Source organism: Triturus cristatus, chromosome 5_1 (genome assembly GCF_964204655.1).
Source record: "Triturus cristatus chromosome 5_1, aTriCri1.1, whole genome shotgun sequence".
Lineage (NCBI taxonomy): Eukaryota > Metazoa > Chordata > Amphibia > Caudata > Salamandridae > Triturus > Triturus cristatus.
Window position 1 is genome coordinate 145,200,013 of NC_140587.1, and position 21,148 is coordinate 145,221,160.

The 21,148-nt window shown below is 46.1% G+C and overlaps 1 protein-coding gene across 2 annotated transcripts in view; it reads left to right on the forward strand.

Annotated features, from left to right (window-relative positions):
• Positions 1–21,148, forward strand: part of ARHGAP39 (Rho GTPase activating protein 39) — an 855,990-nt gene that overhangs the window by 767,011 nt on the left and 67,831 nt on the right. For both annotated transcript variants that reach the window (XM_085604662.1, XM_085604663.1), the window contains one exon: positions 14,276–14,367. In XM_085604662.1, the coding sequence (XP_085460788.1) occupies positions 14,276–14,367 (92 nt within the window). The remainder of the gene's footprint in view (positions 1–14,275; positions 14,368–21,148) is intronic.

Sequence of the window (21,148 nt, forward strand, 5' to 3'; positions counted from 1 at the left end):
CTAGTGTATTTTGGGGTGGATCATTCGATTTTCATGCTGAACACTAATTAAGCATTATTATCCCCTGCTTTAGGATGTAAACAGAGGTTTAAACTCTATGCAAACGGCATTAACTCTTGTTAATTGCCCGTCACTCAACTATTGGCTGGAGCCCAAGGCAAAGGCGCTTAATGGCCGGATGAAAAATAAAACATTCTTTTTTATAGTAACGTTTTTACTGGGTTTCTTAGGTGTATAATACAACTTGCAGTGCACACTACAGTGAAATTAAAGGCTGTTAACTGTTTGCGGGATGGGGTAATAAGGGTATTGTTACCGACCCCCCCTAAATACACATATAAAAACACATACATTGTTCTGATTCTTGTCCCTACTAATGAACAGTCAAACAGAAATGGTTTTAATTAGCACAGCGAATCTAAGCATTTCATACAGTATGATAAGAAGAACTTTTTTTTTTTACATAGCGCTCAATAGTTTTTCTAATTTTTGTATGTGACAGGCTGTTCCCTAATTTGAGGGCTCTAAATCTATCGTCCTTAAAAGAATAACAGTCTCGGTTGCCAGAATTCAAAGATGGGTAACTAGGGAAGACATGGATTTTTTGGACTATCTCTTGAAAGCAGGAAGTCTTCTAGGCATTGCCTTCTTCCTGTGGAAGCCAGTGGTCAAATCTTAGATGGCGTGATGGCCTGGATCCCTGATTTACTCATTTGTGAATAGGACTGATGTGCGGAACCATCACGAAAAAAAGAAGAGCACAAAAATCTACATCTGTAAAGCAGATGCAACTAGAACTGGACTGATCCAACGCAAACAATACAGAGGGGTCCAGGTGAAGTCTAATAAAAGTATATTTTTTTTACATCGAGTCCTACTTTTATGTCTGTGGTCATCCCATTTGTTGCTTCTGAAAATCTAGTCACCCTAACTACGATCAAAGGCAAGATTTGAGATCTCAGTAGATCCTCGAGCATGTGCCCACTGTACGCTTGTACATCCGCATGATGCCGGCCTGTGGTACCCAGGCTACCCATAGCGCCCCCTGCCGCTCCAGGGACAGAGTGGGTTACTTGAGAGATAGCAATGACCCTTTAAAGCGCCTGGTATGGAGTGAGGGGTGAAGCAACAGCATCAGTCTGGCACAGCACAGGACGCTGAGTGAAAAAATAAGAGCAGCGGGTGAACGGCCGGCCCCCCTCACCCTCACAAAGTGTACTTGAGGACTCCTGGTCCGCATAATGCAGGTGCTGCATGGATACCGCAGCCTAGACAGAAGCATGAATACCATATAAGCCCTGCTCCTTATATGGTGCTCTACGCCGAGAACCTAATTGTCGTCCTCTTTCTCGCTACTTTACGTTGGATTCCTCGGCGAAGTGTCGCGCCTTGTTTGCTCACCATGTAGAATGACCAAATTGAAATTTCAAATGATCAAGTAAGCTCACCACTACTGTACCATTGCTAGGGAATTTCTATGCCCTATTTACACCGCACCTATTTCCCCCTTAAACTAAGTATCAAGAAATGTTACAAGGATACTTTATTAAGCTTCCAGTTGTCTTCAACCCTACCTTTATGCAATTTCATGATCACTTATCCATTATGCATGCAAAGCTTCTTCCACATGATTGTGAAATGTACCGCTCTGTACTGTCCTTTTGGCTTCTATCAACTTTTCATAATAATTCAATAGAACATTTTTAAACAAAAACTGTATCACAGGTAGCATATTTACTGATTGATACCTCATTTTCTGACTGGTATGGTATCAATCATTGCTATTAAGTATGTGCTGATGACCTCTTCCTATCAGCCTTACCCCCTTTTCTCTTTGATATATCTCTAGCCGATCACCTTGGCAATGTGCAAAGATCTTGATATCTGAATTGTTTCGTAAATAGAGTAGTCATATTTGACTCGAGCATTGGGCTGTTATTGGCAGTGCCCCGCCAAGCAATGGGTCTGAATCAGGCAATGAATGCGTGTATCCATCTACCGCTCCCATATTTTACATTGACGTTAGAATACATTAGTTCCAATTCCTGTTTTGCAGCACTGATGTCTCTGAAATATTGATGAGTAGAAAACATGATAATGCAGGTTTGCCATTGTGAAGCTTATACTCATTGTAATAATTAACTTTGTCCTATTAGCGCTTGTACTTTCAAGATGGCTGCAGCTCTAGTCCTTGCCCAGTCATCCGTGCTTGGCATGTGTGGCAGCCATCTTGCAGAGGCCATCTTTCAGTAATGCCAGATCATGGCTACGATTTTAGCAAGCGTGACCACGTGTTTCGCAGCACCCATCATTTTCAGGAAAATGGGTTACATTGCAGAGACTAGGGTTTGCACGTAATAAGGCCATAACCGCTATTATACTGGAGTGGACAGAACACGATACTCTTTTTAGTCAACCTCCTTGGGATTGGAAGTGTGCACATCTATGGGTCATTCCTAATCACAGTGTGACTGAATGTGGGCGGAATGGACCCTGAAGCTACCATGAAACCAGTCTTCTGTCCTAGAGGTATTGATGGTGTGCATCCACACTGCACACAACATATGTAAAGGACACCATTAACTGGTGGCTGAAAGGGTGTGTTGGAAATGATAACCTGTATGTTTTCGATTAGAGAGAACATAAAGGAAAGATGAGTGGCAGGCAGTTTAAATAAATGATGTCAAGCAGCTTGCATTATCTGGACCCAGCTGCCGCTTGCATCAGCTGCTCACGGGAGCGAGTACGGTAGTTATGCAGTCTACTTAATGTGATTCATCCTATTTCTCATTCATGCAACATACATTTGCAAGCGCATACTACATATGATATACAGTGCCTATGAAATATGTAATACCTGTTAATGCATTAGCTGTTGAAACATCTACGAACGCCTCAGTTTTACATATTATATTAATAATAATGAGGCTAGATAGTGTGTTGAATTATGAATGACTGAATTAGGTTTTAAGTATTGCAGCCTATAAAGGTTTCACTCTATGCCACTCTTCACCATTTAGCTCTACGCTACTGCACTTGATGACACTGCACTCTACTCTGCACCATTCCTCTCTACGCCACTCCACTGCACTCTACGTCACTACACTTGGCATCACTCCACGCCACTCTAATCTATTCTGCACCACTGCACTCTGCACCACTCTACGCCACTGCACTCTATGCCACTCTACCCCTTTGCTCTCTAACATGCACCACTCCATCCTTCACAACTGCACGCTATGCCGCTTTATTCTACTCTGAAACAATCTACTCTGTGCCCCTACACCCTACATCACTGCACTCTACTCAGCACCACTCTACCTTATGCCTCTGCACTGTACTCCACTCTGTCACTCTACTCCACTTTATGCCACTCTACTCTTTATGCCACTCTACAACACTACTCCACTCTGACGCTCTCCGTAACTCCTTCTATGCCACTCCATGCCACTTTGTTCCACTCTATTCTGCAACATAATTCACTCTATGCTACTCCACTGTGTGACACTCCACTCTATGCCACTTAACTCTGCCACATTCTACTCCACTTTATGCCATTCCACTCTCCTACACTATTCTATTCCACTTTACAACAAACTATTCCGTTCTACGCCACTCTACTCTACAACACTGTACTCAGCACCCTCTATGCCACTCCACTCTGCTCTACATCACTCCACTCCACTCTGTCACTCCACTCTACACCACTCAACTCTGCACCCTTCTCCCTCCACGACACTCCACAATACTCCACACTACCAGGCCCGGACCCTGCCGTAGCGGGCACCGGGCAATCCCCCGGTGCGCCGCACGGGTGGGGGCCGGTTTTGGGCCCCTGGGGGCCGTTTTTGTTACAGGGCCGTTTTTGCAGCATAGCTGCAAAATCGGCCCTGTAACAAAAACGGCTGAAAACCGTCCCTGGAAAAGAGCTCGGCGGCACCCCTAAGCCCCAGGGGGCCGGCCGAGCACTTTGCCAGGGCCGGTTTTGGTCCCCAGTCCGGCCCTGCACACTACTCCGTACTACTCCGTGACCACTCAACTCTACAAAGTTCTTTGCTCAGCACGCTACAGTCCCAAAGATCGGCAAAGGACCAGAGACGTGCAAGCATCTATCATTGCCCGTAGATCTAAGGAAAATTTGCAGTCAACGAATAATCGGGCAGCATCCGGATCCTCTAGGATTCAGGAAAACGCAGCAGTCGCCTAAGTAGCGTCATAAGTAGCGTTGTCGTAGCGTCATCGAAGATGTCGTTGTAGTAGAGAGATAGCCCTCTCTATTCTACCATGCACTTTTATAATAAAATCGAAACGAATATGATACATTTTATATTTTAGCACAGTCATGATTGGCTGGTTGAGATCGTCCGATGCTTGAGTTTGGCATCTTAGTACAGTTCGAGGGGTGAGGTCATCAAGTTCATTTAAAAGTCAGTCTGTTCCGATTTACTGTAAAGTCAATTGTTTTCAGTCTTGGCCTTCTTCCCACTGTGTCCTTGCTTGGGTACATGGAGAACACAGGTCATGACGAGTTTTAGAAGACTTCTCGTGCAAGCACAGTTCACTCCGCGCCTCGTGGGACAGTGGCCACTTCGTTGTGTAGCGTCAGCAGCCATCTTGTTTTTAGGCCCAAACGCCAACTTAAGCGAAACAAACACAAAAGAGTAATTAATGCATAGAAATAATAAATCTAATGTTAACCCCTTACTAATCCCTCTATGTGCTTGTATTTATCTAGCGTATAGCAACATTTAAAGCAATTATATTCACCCTAAGTCATAAAGGTTATTTAGCCATGCAATATGCAAATCCCACGTGTAATTCGAATATTAATAATGTTGATTAATAAACATGCAAACTCATTTAATAATATTATAGTTAATAGATTATTTAATTAATATTTTCATGCAGAATGGGGAAGGTATACAAATGTTTGTACTACCCGCTCCATCACTAGCATCATTAATCAAATCAAACAGAGGGCGGTAGCCACTCTCTGCTCTGATCTTAATGTGACCTTAGATAGATGTCCGACATGCACTAGCAATAATCCACCGTTGATAACCTCCTCCAACCAGGGTCCACACCCCGATGGACCAACTACCTGCAGCCTTCGCATCATGTAAGGATGCTTATGGGTGAATCTGTAATATGTCCATACTTTACTTTTTGTGGAAGTTCCTACTTTGTTTTGCCATACAGATTTCAAAGATTCTCCTTCCAGATCAAGGGCCTGATTTAGAACTCTGCGGACAAGATACTCCATCACAACATTGACATAAATCCCATAAGATATAATGGGATTTCTATTTCAGTGGACGGGATATCCATCACCATTGTGACAGAGTAACCCATCTGGTGAGAGCTAAATCATGCCCCAAGGCCTGATTTATCCTCCGACGGGCTGCACTCGTTCTGCCAGGGTAGCGGAGGGATGTTCGCCGCTACCATGGCAGGATGTAGTCCACAATATGTAGACATTTCCACCAGCCTTACTCAGTCTTCAGAAGAGCTGCCATCATGGTGACCTGGTTGGAAGCACTGAAGTTTTGTAGTGCAAGCACCATGTAGAATCATGTAAAGAATTGTAGGTAAGATGCAAGAGCATAGTAGGGGAGAGCAACAAACCTCTTAACATGAGGGATATTTGTTGTCTTAGTGAAGGACTCATTTTTCTCTGTTCGGCCTAGTGGGGGACAATGTATTTGGATTTGTAGGTGAGACATAGGAGAGGAATGTTTTGTTTCCCATTGTGTGGAGCAGTAATATACAAGCTGTGGGTAGTTTGAGGTAGAAGACACAGGTGTTGCCATGACGCCAGGGGGAGCGAGTCTGACACTTATATCCTCCATTGCACAGTGCCAGATAGAGGGGCCTCCACAAAAGGTGGGGGCTACTGGGCTACAATTGTAGTGGTTGGGGTCATTTGCCTCTGATGTCTCGGGGCCTGTCCTGCTGTGACTCTGCAGACTGGGCCAAATGCACCTTTTCAGCACTTTTTTTCTAACAAGGGCGAGCAGTCAAAGGCTGCTAACAAGGGCGAGCAGTCAAAGGCTTCCAAGGGAGGCAGTGTGAGGGCAGGGACTCAGAACTCAACAATAATGTACTGTCTAGCCCAATGCATGTCCAGAAAAAGGTATGTACTTTCATAGCACAGCAAAACGAAAAACGAACTACAACTTCTCCAAAACAAGGCTTAAAGGCCCCGCTACCACAACAGTGTCCTGGTTCAGTATTGGCAGATCTTGTCGTGCTATAGCGGTCTATCACGATAGCTGCAGCTCCCAACTACTGCAAGGGCCCACTAACGGAAGCATAGAGTGGAAATCAGCTCAGGTGCAAGTCACTACTTGTTTTTTTTGTGTGAGCAATCTTTCCATATAAGGGCCCTTGGATCAGTTCAATTTGTATCTTGCAATTGCGTTGTGTTCCGCACTTCTAATGCAAGACACAGTCGATCAGTCTCTAAACACAGCATCATGAGTTACCTGTCCTTGTGAGGGTAGTTCCGTGTTTCTCTGCTTTCGGTGCACCCTTTGTGGTCACATGGGCAGCTTCTCTGTTACCGGGAGCAGGGTCTTGGCAGTCGCCCTACAACTCGCTCCACATTGCTGAAGGAAACGCCATGGCAGGCCTGCATCTGCAGTCGTCCACCTTAAGCAGATGCGGCCTCCAGGCCATCAGTGGTCCTGCTTCTAGGGTGATGACGATATCTTGACCCACAGCTCAGCAGCAGAGCAGGTCCCACAGAACAACGCAAAGTTGCAGGGTGCTAGGCTGGTTAATTTGGAACCATGCACGGGAGGCTGGTGCTCCTTCTCAGCGTGTATCGGCACTGGGCACACTCCTGTACACAAGTTGAGTTCTTCTGGGTGTTCCACACACTGGAAGCATAGCGCTTCTCCTCCTCCTCCGCAGTCTCTCCTTCTGCTGGGCCATGCACTTTCCTTCCCTTTGGGACCAGCCAGGCAGGCTCTTAGGTGCTCGGCAGCCCCACAACTTCTCCAGCAAGTTGTGCAGCAAGTTGCGCTGTACCCTCACCTTTGGGAGACTAGCTGTCTTGCAGTCACAAGCGTTAGATCACAGCAGCTCTTTGAATACTCTGCGGAGCATTCTCTTCTGTGGTCAAGAAGAACTTGAAACTAGAACCCAGTGGGTTCGTTTAGAACTCCCCTTTATATTCATTTTTCGGACAGGACATGTTGATCCTCTGTATAAAGTCCTAGAAAGAACTGGTTTGAGGTGATTCCTTTTCAAATGACATTTTCTGGCTGAAGTGCAGACAGCACCTTTGTGCACGATGAAGGCTGTCCAATGTGGAGTATCCCAAGACATGGGCACAAGGAAGGGTGATGATTCTGCAGCTGTCATGAGCCTTCCTGAAGTAGCAATGAGGGGAAATCAAAAGTGCAGCCTCTGCCTGGAACTCCCTCGCCCAAGACAGCAGAATATGCTGACTCGCCCAGTCTCGCCTCCCCTCTACCACATGGCAGGGATCAGGAAGGACTAGTCAACAGACCCTTGCCAAAAAGATCCTCGTAGAGTTTCTAAGGGCGGCCCTGTCCCCATCCTCTCCCACTGCAGTGTCTGGTTCTCCTCAGCTCCAGGAATCCAGGAAATACTCTTCAAATATATGTGCAAGTTGTATCCTTCCTCCATTTTGTGCTTTCCAAAGTGGATTCTACTGCTCGCAGCAGTCGGGCTCTCACAACAAAACAGAGGCCACACTATACACGCACTCAACTTGCACATAGGATGTCAGCGTAAGGTTCCTGGTATTACCTCTAAGCGGAACTAAACACGGGAGGGGCCGTTGGGCCACACTCTTCCTCAATAAAGGGTCTGAGTTTTATCAACTCATAAAAATATTAGTGCACTGCCAGCACTGCTTCATGTCAACAACCAAGGGCATGGCCAATAGTCCCAGGTCAAAAAGAGGGCACACGTAAAGATCCTAGAAGGGTAAAGAACAGGTTGCGGATCATGGAACACATGGACAGACTTCGGTCTCAGTGCACACGCTAGATTAGTGAGCTCAGGATACCAAGTCCGCACGCTGTTGGGTCACTGCGGGCGAGGGTACACCCCTGCTTCACCATGCAGGGGGTGCTCCTATCCCAACACCAGTCAAGTATAACCTGCAGTATGTCAAACAGTGATACGGTGTCTACACCTTGCGGCTTCCTCTGATTAGAAGCATATGTTGAAGAATGGCCATTGGAAAAAGGGTGACTGGAGTTTCGTGGTCTTTCGTGTGGAGTGGTGTTTAGCTTTCCTTACTCTCGGCCAGAAATTGTCTCTGCGGAGTTACGAAAGAAAGAAAAGAAGAACAATAAACCAGAAAGGATAGTCTCCTCCTTCTTGACAAACAAGAGTGCCACATTGATGGTGTTGCCCCACGGTGTTGTCATGTCCTTCCAAAAATAATAGGAAGGATCATCTCGTCTACATTTATTTGTACTCCTCTACATTAATTTGTAGTCAACAACTGGACTAGGACCTGAACCAGCGTAAACCATCTGGTTACGAAAAGAATCATTTCTTTTGCATTAAGTATAAACATTCAAGGGTCTTCCTTTTTAATGCAATGCCTACTGTCCTGAAGATGGTCTAATGGATTGATGCCATTAAAGACCGAAACGTCGACTCCATCATCTACTTCCATATCATTAATTTTGTACAGTTGATTACTATTCTCTGACAGTGAGATAGATCTGTTTTCTCTTTTTGGAATAGATGTCTTGTCATGAAATGTGGATAATATTTATTTTCTCCTTTTTCATGATTCATTGCGCATTCAATTGTTTATTTGTACTCCTTTTAAATTGAATTGATATATAAAAAGATTTGTGATTATTTCACGAAAAGATTTCCCGTGTGTGTATTTCATATTTTTTTGAGGATTGGTTCAGTCAATTGACATATGGGTTGGTATTTGTTAAGAACTTACCCACTTAATTAATTTCTAAAAATCAATAACGATAAGAATTTTTTCAAACGAAATCCTTTGTTGGCACATTACTTTTTCATGGAGTTGAAATGGGCAGCATTACGTTTACAGAAGTAAATTAGAAGACCTCTTTATGTTTTTTATTACCTGGGATTGAATTCTGTATAGTGTGGCAGAGACATTGCTGCTTGTGGAAAACCCTCCTTCTGGGTACCGTGGGCCCATTAGAATGGAGGCACTCCTGGTGATGTGGAGAAGGATGCACAGCAGGATGGCCCCGTAAACGTGCATTGCATATGGTGGGCAGCCGCCAGTACACTCCTAATATTATTGGATTTAAAATATAATCATGAACCTTTGGGCCCTTGCTCCCATGATACGATTTTTATTCTAATGAAGCCTCGATTGCGTAATCCTTCGTAATGGCGTAATCTTAGGCATTTCGCGGAACAATCGTAACGCAATAAAAATGACATTTTATTTGGCCTAGTTGTTATTGGGTCTAATCTTTTTCTTTGCAAAGGCTCCACTGAGCATCATAGCATTGTTGGATATGTTAAGATACGGAATTGTACAGAGAAATACAAAATGCCGCAAAGAGGGGTATTTAAAGGACGAACCCTGAATCTCCTGTAGAACATTCTGCTGAGTAGCTCCGTTCGCTTGCAGTGTTTAGTATTTCACCTATTAATTTCGAAAAAATTATAGGTCCCTTGGAATCTTATTTCTTGTCAGCATTTCGCAAAATCCTACAGACCCCCCTCCCCCAGCATCCCCCAGAGATGTTCGCCTATTTCGCTTCCTGTGCTTGCATTTTCTGTTCTTCGTACATGTATGTTTGTTGCTGTGAATGCAGGGTTATTAGTGCACACTCAGTGTTTCTGAAGGGGACATGCAGGCCCTTCATTCATTCGGTCACTGCGGGCTCTCAGGGGATCTTTGGAGCATTCCTTGAATGAATCTATATCCAGGGGCGGCTCTAGGCTCATGGTGGCCCTGTGCAGGGAGCGCAGGTAGGCGGCCCCGGAAGAGGGGGTCCGGGCGGGGCGGAGCTCAGGAAGGTGTTTTAATAAAACATCCAGAAAAGGCGTTAGATGACCAGTAACATGGTAACAGAAAAACAACGTTTACTTTTTGAGTGCTCATCACTTGGATACTTTGTTTTAGAATCTGGGTCTCTGGAGGGACCCCTTTCAACAAGAAAAACACGTTGCGCGTCCGTAAGAGAGTTCGGCCACAAAGTAGGATCCCTCCAATCACATAAATCATATTCAGAACACGGGTCTGTAACATGGTCTTGCTCTTTGGCTTCCTTTTCAATACCAGCATCATCCGTCTGTAAACTCTGAACCTCCTTCAGAATGCCAGATGTTGATGGACCGATGAATGATGTTTGAGTTTCTCTGTCTGAGGGTCTTTTGTAATAATCCTCATCCTGAGCTGCATGTTTGTATCAATTTCAGAGTCACCTTGTTCATTTTCATTGGTCTGCTCATGAGTATCATTCTGCTCATGGATATCATCATTTTTTTGTTCTTCTTTATGGTCGTCAGCGCCTGTTTTACCGAGTGCATCAGCAGTACTCTGGCCAGAGGATTCTCCATCTTTAGGTTTCCCTTGGGTGATAAAGTTCAGGATTGCTCCTTCCTGTGACACTACGAAAGCCTGCTGAGCCACCTTTCTCTTTCGTTTCGAATAACCAGAATTGTGTACTCGAATTCTCTTCATTTTGCTTGCAATGCAGCGGGCGAGGCTAGCAGTGGGTAGGGAAAAAAAGAAGACAATCAGCAGTGGCGGCTGCTGAAAGATTTTGATGTGTCATTTTTATTTTCTTGCAAAAACAACAGTTGATGGACAGAATGCAGAACAATGTCATACATTCACCCCAGTACAGAGATCTGGGCCTAAATCCATCATTTCTTTGCTCACCACACCACCCCAGTTCAGACATGGCCATATGCAAATCAGCCTTGACCCTGTGCCTCATGGGAACAGTCCAACCCGAACTGCCAAGCCATGTCTTCCCTGGACTACACAGTGAAGGACCAGCATACCTTAATGAACGAGTGAAGTTCCACCAACCTACCAGGAAAATATGTTCCAGAACCATCTCCCTAGCAGCCACCCAATGCAGCCGCTGATAAAACAGTGGAGGCCGCTACTTCTCCCACCTGGCAGTGAAGACCTGAAAACCCTCCCCCTGCACCTCAGAGCCTCACCATCGCTCCAGCAGTTCAGGAAGGACCACAAGACCTCGCTGTTCAACCAACAAGCAGCATGATCCAGCAGCATGAATCCCACACCGCCTCGAGACCCTTATGTGTGAAGCAGCTGAGCTTTACAAAACCTGACTGATTGATAGTAATTACCCTTCCCACTACATGTATGACACATTATGAGGACTAGCCACATATGGAAGGTTTATGTGAAGAGTGTTATAAAACTATAGAGTAGATCATGTGACTTGGCATACAAGGTCTGTTTTCTCAGTCCACTGAGAACAGTAGAGCCTGGAGAATAGTTCATGATCTATTTGGGAAGTGACCTTAGCAGGAAGAGAGTAAGCTACCTTGAAATCATGGCACACAGAGACCTGTCTCAGTACGTCACTAACTGAACCTGAAGACAGCCTACAGGTAACCAAAGACTCGTCCACTTTACCACATTGTCAAAAGACAAAATACAATATATTTAATTAAGGTTTCTTGTATAGTGCCATATTCCAGCAACCAGTTCTGCTCGCTTTCAGAGCACCTATTAAACAAGGATTAATTACAGTGAGTCCTAAGGCTATGAAAAGGTACTAGAGGTTCACTGAAGCAAAATTAATGTGCAAGGAACATCCAGTCGGGAGACAACTTTCAAGCAGACGTACAAATCACTAGCACAGTGTACCAACGACCCCATGGGCCGTGGCATAAGCAAGGAAAATGGCCCCTTTGGCTGCTGCTCAGGAAGTAAAATATAGCAATTATCAGGATTCAATGGGCCCCTGAGGGTTTTGGGTCTCAGTACCACTGTACTTGCTGAACCAATGGTAACTATGCCCCTAGTATGGACAGAGAAGGCTGCTTCACCAATTGCAAACTGAGGACTAGTTAAACTAGTTTTCTCTGCTAGTCACATGACAAGCACTGGAATGTAATTAAAGAAATGATCAAGAAGCCAGTCTCCTACCAAGGTCTCTGCAAAAGGGCATTAGATTGAGTTAACATGGGTAGGCACTGCCATCCTATTCCAGGCGTCCATCCATAGGTGCTTGCATTTCATGTCTGCCTCAACACCATATAAACAGACAGAACCAAATGCCAAGTACATTCGAACACTCGATGTTTTAAAAGATTTGTGCAGGCAGATCCACTCATTAGATCACAAGTATCAGCTTCATACTCTGTTTTCATGATTGTTGATAAGTAATCATTTTAATGAATTCTTAACATTACGTCTAACACCTCGTACCCTGCTCTCCTCTTCCCCCCAATACGACCGTGCCTCCCAAGTTACACATTGGATTTAGCACGCCTCAGTCGTTCATGCGCCAAATCCCTGCCAGTGGCCGCCACGAATATGTATTGTATCCGTGGTGGCCCCTGGGGGGTTTGGTGGCCCTGTGCAGGTGCACAGCTTGCACATGCCTAAGGCCGCCCCTGCTATATCTCACAGCCTCTGGGTGAATATTCGATATATGCCTATGGTCAGTGTTTCACATCGGGCCGGGGTAGTGTGTACTTTCTCACTGCTTCCAGTCTGGTATGTGAAGGAACCACGGGAGAGGGAGAATCGATTCACACCGGACTGCCGACTCTGTTGAATTAAGACCCAGTGACCGGCATCCATGCGTCCCTGCTTGCATCTGCTCTCTATCCCCGCTTTACCGTTGCCACCACATGCCCCGTGTAGGACACAATGTACAGTTTATTTTTGATACATAATGAAAAGGGGGACACGGTGAAGGGTTTTGGCACCAGGGACACAAAGCATCCGGTCCAGCGCCTGGATACCCTATCGGGTGATTAGCCGCGCTTATTAAATCGTGATTGGTTAATTTAAAAAAATGCTAGTGTCTGAGCCTCCAAGGATTGTCCAAACACCGTTGCCTTTCAGCTGGGTATTGGTGATTATTTCCAGGTACCTGAGCCATGTCACGCTGACATTATATAATCGAACTGTAAAAAACAGATAGATGGATAGATAGTTAGATTACACATCTTCATATGTATTCCTTCCCTAGCCTAACGTTTGTGTCTGTCTAGGAATTAAATGTATGTTTATCTTCAATGTTAGAATCTTTGTTAACCTTATGATGCCAGGCGCGCAGTTTGATTTATTCTTGAATGATTGGTATCTCACGCTCGAGCTCAGTTCTGGGAGGCAAGAATCCCCGGGCAAATCACCCCCCAGCAACAATTGCCCAGTTATTGCAGAAATTCACAAACACTATGGGCAGTCCTGACTTGAATGTAAACTATTAGACGAGCCCCGAGGAAAATCTGGCTGAGCTGTGTGCCCCCCCTCCTCCCCAGAGATCTTAAAGTGTAGGGTTGGCAGAGAAGTGTCTGTCCACGCGCCACCGTTATCATGGAGTTTTTACTTCTAGCTCAATTAAAACCAGCTAATAACTGGACACCTTGAAAGGTCCATCGCATGGGAAAACGTGATTGAACTCTTTTTTTTTTTTACACACATGTATAACGCCAAATGATGCATAGTCAGCAACCTTTGTATAGGAGTCCGGTACTAAGAAGTTCTCTACTGTGTAAAATGTCTGTGTGTAGTGTCTGTTCTACTCTAAAACGATTGTATATATGACTTGTGTGTTTATTGATTTGTTTTCAGATTTCCTTTCTGTTGTTGTTGTATTGCTGTCTCTAGTTGAGAATCTGTCAAGGTTTAAATGAAAGTATTCCAATGTGACCCAGTGTGTGCACCGGCTGCGTGATGAGTGCCGTCTGTATGTTGCACAGAGTGAACGATGGTTTATGGTGAGTGAGGGGGCTACTTCACAGACAGGCATTTGCTTCATGAAACGGTGGCAGCATGGCTGCGACACTAGTTGTAAGTCCAGTTGTACCACACCCAGATCAGGACAGGCACATATTGAAGAACATAAGCTGATGCAAAGAACTGCGGCTCTCAGTTCTCCAAATCCCGCACCATTCATGAGCGCTACATTATAGCACGGAGATCTGTACGCATCTTTCAAGGCACTTTATTTGAAGGGCCGTTCCTCCCACTGGCAGGCGTGTATGGAACTGGCAGATGCTCATCACGGCTGCACTGACAACGCAGGGCACATCTGATGTTCATTCTTGTATTTTGTCCTTTCAGAGTTCCTGGTGACATTGATGAAGTCAACGCCCTGAAGCTTCAGGTGGATCAATGGAAAATCCCCACTGGCCTGGAGGACCCCCATGTGCCAGGTAAGAGTCGTCTCTCACGACAAGGCTGACCACAACATGTGAGATCACTTAGGTAGTGAAGTCCATATGAGCTGAAATGGAGGCAAAAGTATCCAGCTTGGAAGAAAACAGACATTGTGAGGTCTCCAGATCATTCGGCTAAAACATCTGCTTCAAGAGTCATTGGGAAGATGACGTCTTTACGGGGATCCAAAGGATTAGGGAGAACACCCATGATGCTGGTTACCCCCTGGAAAGGAAAATATATCACCTAGGAGCTTCCAATATTCCCACTCCAAAGTTTTTTTTTGTGCCAGTGAGAAATGCAGTAATGTAGGTGAGACATGACAATATACTCAGAGGCCCTCAGTTTGCATCATATGTAATGGAGTTCTCTGGGTCCACTGTGTAATAATATGATTCCATTTTCAAATAATGAAAGAAAGCAGGACCTGAAAACGAATTATGGAGGTTTCTCCCATACATGACGCAGACCTCCGATCCCCAGTATAACCACAGAAGGCCACCTTTCCTCTCAAACATAAACAACTTCCAAGGTTTTGATAAGTGGCGCGATGTTCGTACCATGACAGACAAAGGCCCCTTTTTCTTGTCACACTTCAAGTAGGTTCCAGATCCCAGCATACATTTATTTATTTATTTATTTATATAGCGCGAACCAGATCCCGAAAGATATCCGAGCGCTTTACAGAAGGGTGGAAGGAAGATAAAAAAAAACAATAACGACATCAAGTAAGAATACACAGGGGAGGGGAGCGCACAATGCGGTAAAGAAGAGCAGAATCCCATGATGGAACAGTGGTTGTAGGATCAATGGTTTCGAGCCAGTGGAAAGGGATCCCATGTTCCTGTCATACACACAGGTTTCCAAGTTCCTGTCATTCATGTGGATCCAATGTGTTCATCACACTGACGAGTTCCTTGTTACTCCTTCCAGAAGGAGGCCCAAATTTACTGTCATGACAGAAAAGATGCTGAAATTTCCCACCATGCCGTACGAAGGTCATAGGTTCACACCGTTCATGAGGGTCATCTTAGGTTTCTGTCACATCAGAAGCAGGTTGTGGGGCGCGATTATACACAAAGATATCTTCATGTTCTGATCCTAAAAAAAGGAGATCCAAAGTTTCCATCAAACGTGGAGGTCCCAGATTTCCATCAAAGGTAACATAATGTGTGTGTGTTTTGTTGGATCTATAGGAGATGTTAGGTCTAGTGCATAGGTACTCACAAACTTTCTCTCGGGGGCCAAATTTACAGTGTGGTTTGTGGCTGAGGGCCGCACCGGTGGGGGCGGGGGCAGTGGGGGAGGAGGCGGGGCTAGAGCAAAAAAAAAACTAAGACCATGAGGTTGAACACAGGCCCCTGCAGCGGACGCCTTCGTCCACTGAGCCACCAGACCCGGCATTCACACATCTTTATCTATCTATCTATCTATCTATCTATCTATCTATCTATCTATCTATCTATCTATCTATCTATCTATCTATCTATCTATCTATCTATCTATCTATCTATCTCTCGCTCCGTCTCCCTCCCTCTCTCTCTCTCCCTCTGTCTCCCTCACTGTGTCTCCCTCTCTCTGTCTCCCTCCCTCTCTCTCCGTCTCCCTCCCTGTCACCCTCCCTCTCTCTGTCTCCCTCCCTCTCCCTCTCTCTGTCTCCCTCCCTCTCCCTCCCTCTGTCTGTCTCCCTCCCTCTGTCTCCCTCTTGTCTGTCTCAGTCTGTCTCCCTACCTCTCCCTCCCTCCCTCTCTCCCTCTCTCCCTCCCTCCCTCTCTCCCTCCCTCTATCTCTCTCTCTCTCTCCCTCTGTCTCCCTCTCTGTGTTTGTCTCCCTTTCTCTGTCTCCCTCCCTCCCTCCCTCTCTCTCTCTCTCTCTCTCTCTCTCTCTCTCTCTCTCTCTCTCTCTCTCTCTCTCTCTCTCCCTCCCTCCCTCCCTATCCCTCCCTCCCTATCCCTCCCTGTCTCCGTCTCCCTATGTCTCCCTCCCTATGTGTCCCTGTCTCCTTCTCTATCTCTCTCACCGTCTGTCTCCCTCCCTCTCTCCATCTCCCTCCCTCTGTCTCCCTCTCTCCGTCTCCCTCCATCTGTCTCACTCACTCTGTCTCCCTTTCTCTCTGTCTCCCTCTCTCTCTCCGTCTCCCTCCCTCTCTATCTCTGTCTCCCTCCCACTCTCTCTCTGTCTCCCTCCCTCCCTCTCTCTATCACTCTCTCTCTCCCCCTCTGTCTCACTCACTCTGTTTGTCTCCCTTTTTCTGTCTCCCTCTCTGTCTCCTTCTCTCTCTCTCTCTCTCTCTCTCTCTCTCTCTCCGTCTGTCTCCCTCCCTCTCTCCATCTTTCTCCCTCCGTCTGTCTCCCTCCCTCTGTCTCCCTCCCTCTGTCTCCCTCCCTCCCTCTCCCTCTCTGTCTCCCTCCCTCTCTCTGTCTCCCTCCCTCTCTCTGTCTCCCTCCCTCTGTCTCCCTCTCTCTCTCCGTCTCCCTCCCTCTCTCTCTCTCTCTCTGAATCAGTTTGTCTCCCTTTCGCTCTCCCTCCCTCCCCTCTGTCTCCCTCCCTCTCCCTCTGTCTCCCTGTCTGTCTCCCTATCTGTCTCCCTCTGTCTTCCCCCTCTCCCTCTCCCTCTGTCTTCCTCCCTCTGCGCACTCTGTCTTCCTCCCCCTGTCACCTCACCTGCTGCTCTCATTCCCTGCTGTCCTCCTCACCCTTTGACACCTCACCCGCGCTGAGACAGCTTCCGAGAACACACACAGCCGCCGCCGCACCCAAGTACTTAACAGGTGTTTTAAAAACCATTCACTTGTTAATGAGGCTTTATTGTATTTCACCTCTTCTTAGCGCCCCTGCATCAGGGGCGCTAAGAAGAGGTGAAATTCAACAAAGCCTCATTTACAAGTTAATGGTCTTTAAAAGAAATCGCCCGGGCCCCAGAAGCTCCACGCTGCTGCAACCGGCGACGTAAAAAACACACAGGTATGATGTCTGTAAGGTCCGCGGGCCGCCACGGAAGGCTTGCCGGGCTGCCGGCGGCCCGCGGGCCGTACTATGAGTACCCGTGGTCTAGTGTGTTCTGTGGAAAGGCGATGGGAGTTTGTTAGTGATTAGAACATTAGAATGTGGAGGGCTCCATTGAAAACAATGGAGTGCTCTGGGCTGCTAATGGCCGGTAGAAGCCCGGAGCTCCAACATTCCAATGTTTGTTCACAGCTGTTGCTGAACAAACGCCTCACGGAGTTCGCAGGAATTTAAACCCCCTCGGGCTCCAAGAGACCTTTGTTTTACAAATTAGAAAATTCTGCCCTCTAAGGCTTATTGTTACTCTTTCTTTTACTCTTTAAGTTGTTATAGCCCCTCCGCTATCAGACCGTAGGAGTGTCTCCTGCCCTGTCGCTGCCTGTTTTATTTTGAGTATCAACAGGGCTTGGGGTGGACCCTTACCCTATGATGGCATTAATTTTTTTCAACAAAATTGACATTTTAATTACGGATCTTTAGAGAGTTGGCACCTCTTCCAGTGGAAAATACAAATGATGTATAATAATCTGTGCTTCTCCTTCTGCGCTTGGTCACACCTCTGTTCCCAGAAGGGAAGAGGTGTGGCGCAGCGGCCAGGGCGATTCACGCTGGACGCTGGGGATCACGGTTCGATCCCCGGCTCCGGCGGCAGGGGTCTGCCCAGCACCATGTGACTCTGGGCAATAGCTCGCTTAATCTTCCCGACGGCCCCCAGCGCCTTGACACCTTCAGGTAATTGTTCGCGCTTTACAAATAATGGACATTTACATTTACAATGAATATATTGATGCTTTAGATTCCTGACCCTTGACGCTGAATAAATCCCAGCCTTGCGGAAGTGAAGGACTCACCAGGGATTGCTGAGCTGAGTATGCAAATACTGCCCCCTGCGTTATTTATCAACATGAACTCTGTGCTGCTTGGGACACGCCTCTAAGTTCCTCCATGCAGAGGGCTCCCTCTCTGGAACAGCTCTTTCTGTGCAGCCCTATCTTTACAACTCCCATGCCATTAGGCAAAGAAATCTGGCAGGGAAAAGATTACAGCGCAGAGGGAGACTGATTGTACTGGTTGCCTTTATTGAGTAGTCACTGCAAGTCTGTTTGACAAGGTGATCCATGGCCTTCTGGGACACTGTGGGGTCATGAATACTGCAATCTCCGTATGAATCGCCCAATGGAACCCTTCGGCTCAAATGGCATCTCAACCAGTAGAAGGACTACACATCCTCTCGCAGGTTATTGGGATACAGACCCCGCATCCAAAAACTGTGAGACCCCAGCATCCCCCCTGAAGTCAAACATGTCCAGGGGATGCATTGAATCTCCTCCTGGAAAACCCAAGGATGTAAATGGTCTGAGATGCATGAAGGAAAGGCCCAACTGTGTTGATATGCTAATAATTTAGTTTGACCCTGATGTGTATGATGCTGTTAGTGATGCTAGGTGTACCACCACTCATGTGCTCATTACATATGCAACCTCTTCCAGTTTTGGACACTGTGTTCACCCTCTAATTATCAGTCTAAACCAGGACTACATTCCCCTACAAAAATGCCATTAGCGGTCAGAAATTGCGATACATTTTCATGAGCTCACTCCATCTGAAGCATTTCTGGCCCGCTAGTGAGCACCATTCACCCATCAGTAGCCTAACTGCTGTGGCACGGCCGGACTCCAAAAGGCTGATGTACATTACTAAGTTGACCAGAAGTGGGGTGCCTCAACACTTGTAGGTTAGATACTTTCACCCACTAGCCGTTGATGGTGTGCTCTTTGGAGAACAGCCCCACATGGATAGCTGATGCTGTATGACAGGCAAGACGTGGAGGTGAGCCTAGGGTGCCACGGCTGCGGGTGCTGCCATCAGACTCTGCGCCTAAAGCCATGTTATTGCTGAAGACCGTTCATTCTTTCGACTAGAATGAGTACAGCCTGTTTGGAACCGGACACTGATGAATAAACAAACTACTTATGGTCACAGCGTGTCCGGGTGGAGATTGAAAAACAGGTAGTGAGAGCATATGGCAACCCTTTTTATGAGATTTGGGAATTATTTGGCGGGTGTGAATAGAATAGTTATAGAAACAGAAGAAAGACTGGGGGATTGAATTCAAGGCAGAGCCTCATTCTAGTGCGAGGTTTGTCTATCCTTCCTGAAGTACCAACTGTGATGAGGAAGCCAGAGGAAGTGTTAATGGTTGCAGCTTTTGTGCTGCTTTACACAAGGCTATGAACTTGCATCCCCGGAAGGATAAATTGTCTTACACCGAATAACTCATGTGATCATGAATACACAGACACGAGGTGTGAAAGCCAGTTGTAAGAACCAGTCTGGATCACTTTCCGTCCACCCTAGCTGGCCGGACCTTTCTCTGGTCTGGCTTAACAGCGCAGCTGTTGCCAGGCAAATATGTGAGCATCACTAGAGGGAGGCTTTGGCTCCGTCCACATGTTGGGCATCAGGAATACATGTTTTGATTGGGCAGAACTTGTGTGTTTCCTCAAAAACAGTGTGTGCCCACCAGCAGATGTGATAATTTTCTTTATCCAGCTGCCTAAACCTGAACTTTCTGGGGCACACACATGACATTGTATAGCTATTAAAGTGTCTCAGATAACTAGATAATGTTAGGTCGAGCCTGGGCAGCGCATGCGCTGCGAGGCATGCTGTATTCAGGTAGTGACTTGAAGCTCCGTCCACTCTCCATCCATATTTTTTCATTGGTTTATGTCATTGTCCACTGTACACTGTGGCTGTTCATTGGTCAATAGGCTTAGTAGTCCCTCCTTAGTACCACCTTGTCTCATTTTGTAACCTCCCATGGCAACACCCCCTTTTACATGTGTTGTGTTACTCGGTAGGCTTTAATTACAGTCTCTGAGCATTATTTTCTCCAACAGCTTTGTCCTGCCTGCTATTGCAGGCAGGACACGCTCTCTCCTGATGCTTTTAAAGAAAAAAAAGTTAGAGCACGAGCGCTGGCATTTGCAATGGCACAGATCTCGTATTTGCAATAGTTTATGCTATTGGCATTGTAAATGACAGTTCCTTTTATTTATCTGTTTTAAAAACAACACATAAATAAAAGGCATTGTCATTTACAATGCCAATAACTCAAACTCTCGTAAATGCGAGACCTCTATTGCATTGCAAATGCTTGTTTTTTTTTGGCAGCAGCATAGATGGGAGGAGGGTATTCTTTAACCTACATGAATTTTTAGATCTAGCTTGACAGTGCAGCTGGCCTTTTAACCTACACCAATATAATTGTACAGTTCTTTCTTCCACACAAATACATATCTATTCATTTGATATTTACTTGTAATGCCTCATATTACCTCACAACATTCTTTTAAACCCAGAGCTATTGGCATTGCCAATGCTTGTTACACCTTTCTATCAATACGGCAGCTGATTTGGCATTTGCAATCTGCTTTTCCTGCCATGATTTCCCTGGTGGCGCACACAGAGAGCCCCCGTTTGACCTCTTGTTCCCGGTGAAAGCTGAGAGGAGAACGGTTCAGCATCACTCATTTCAGTAAACTCACCCCGGGAGTTGGCGATCGGCACTCTGCGAACTCCTTCTGGAAGCAACCTGGCGTTAAGTAGGTAAAAACATTTTGTATTATTGTAATTTCAGGTCATTACACACGACTGCCTTTCAAAGGCAGCCCAGGGAATGTGCTTCCCTCCTTCTCGCCTTTGCTTTTCAAACACACGCTGCTGATTTTTCATCAAAAATTCCCTTTGTTCCGCCTGCACCAGCTG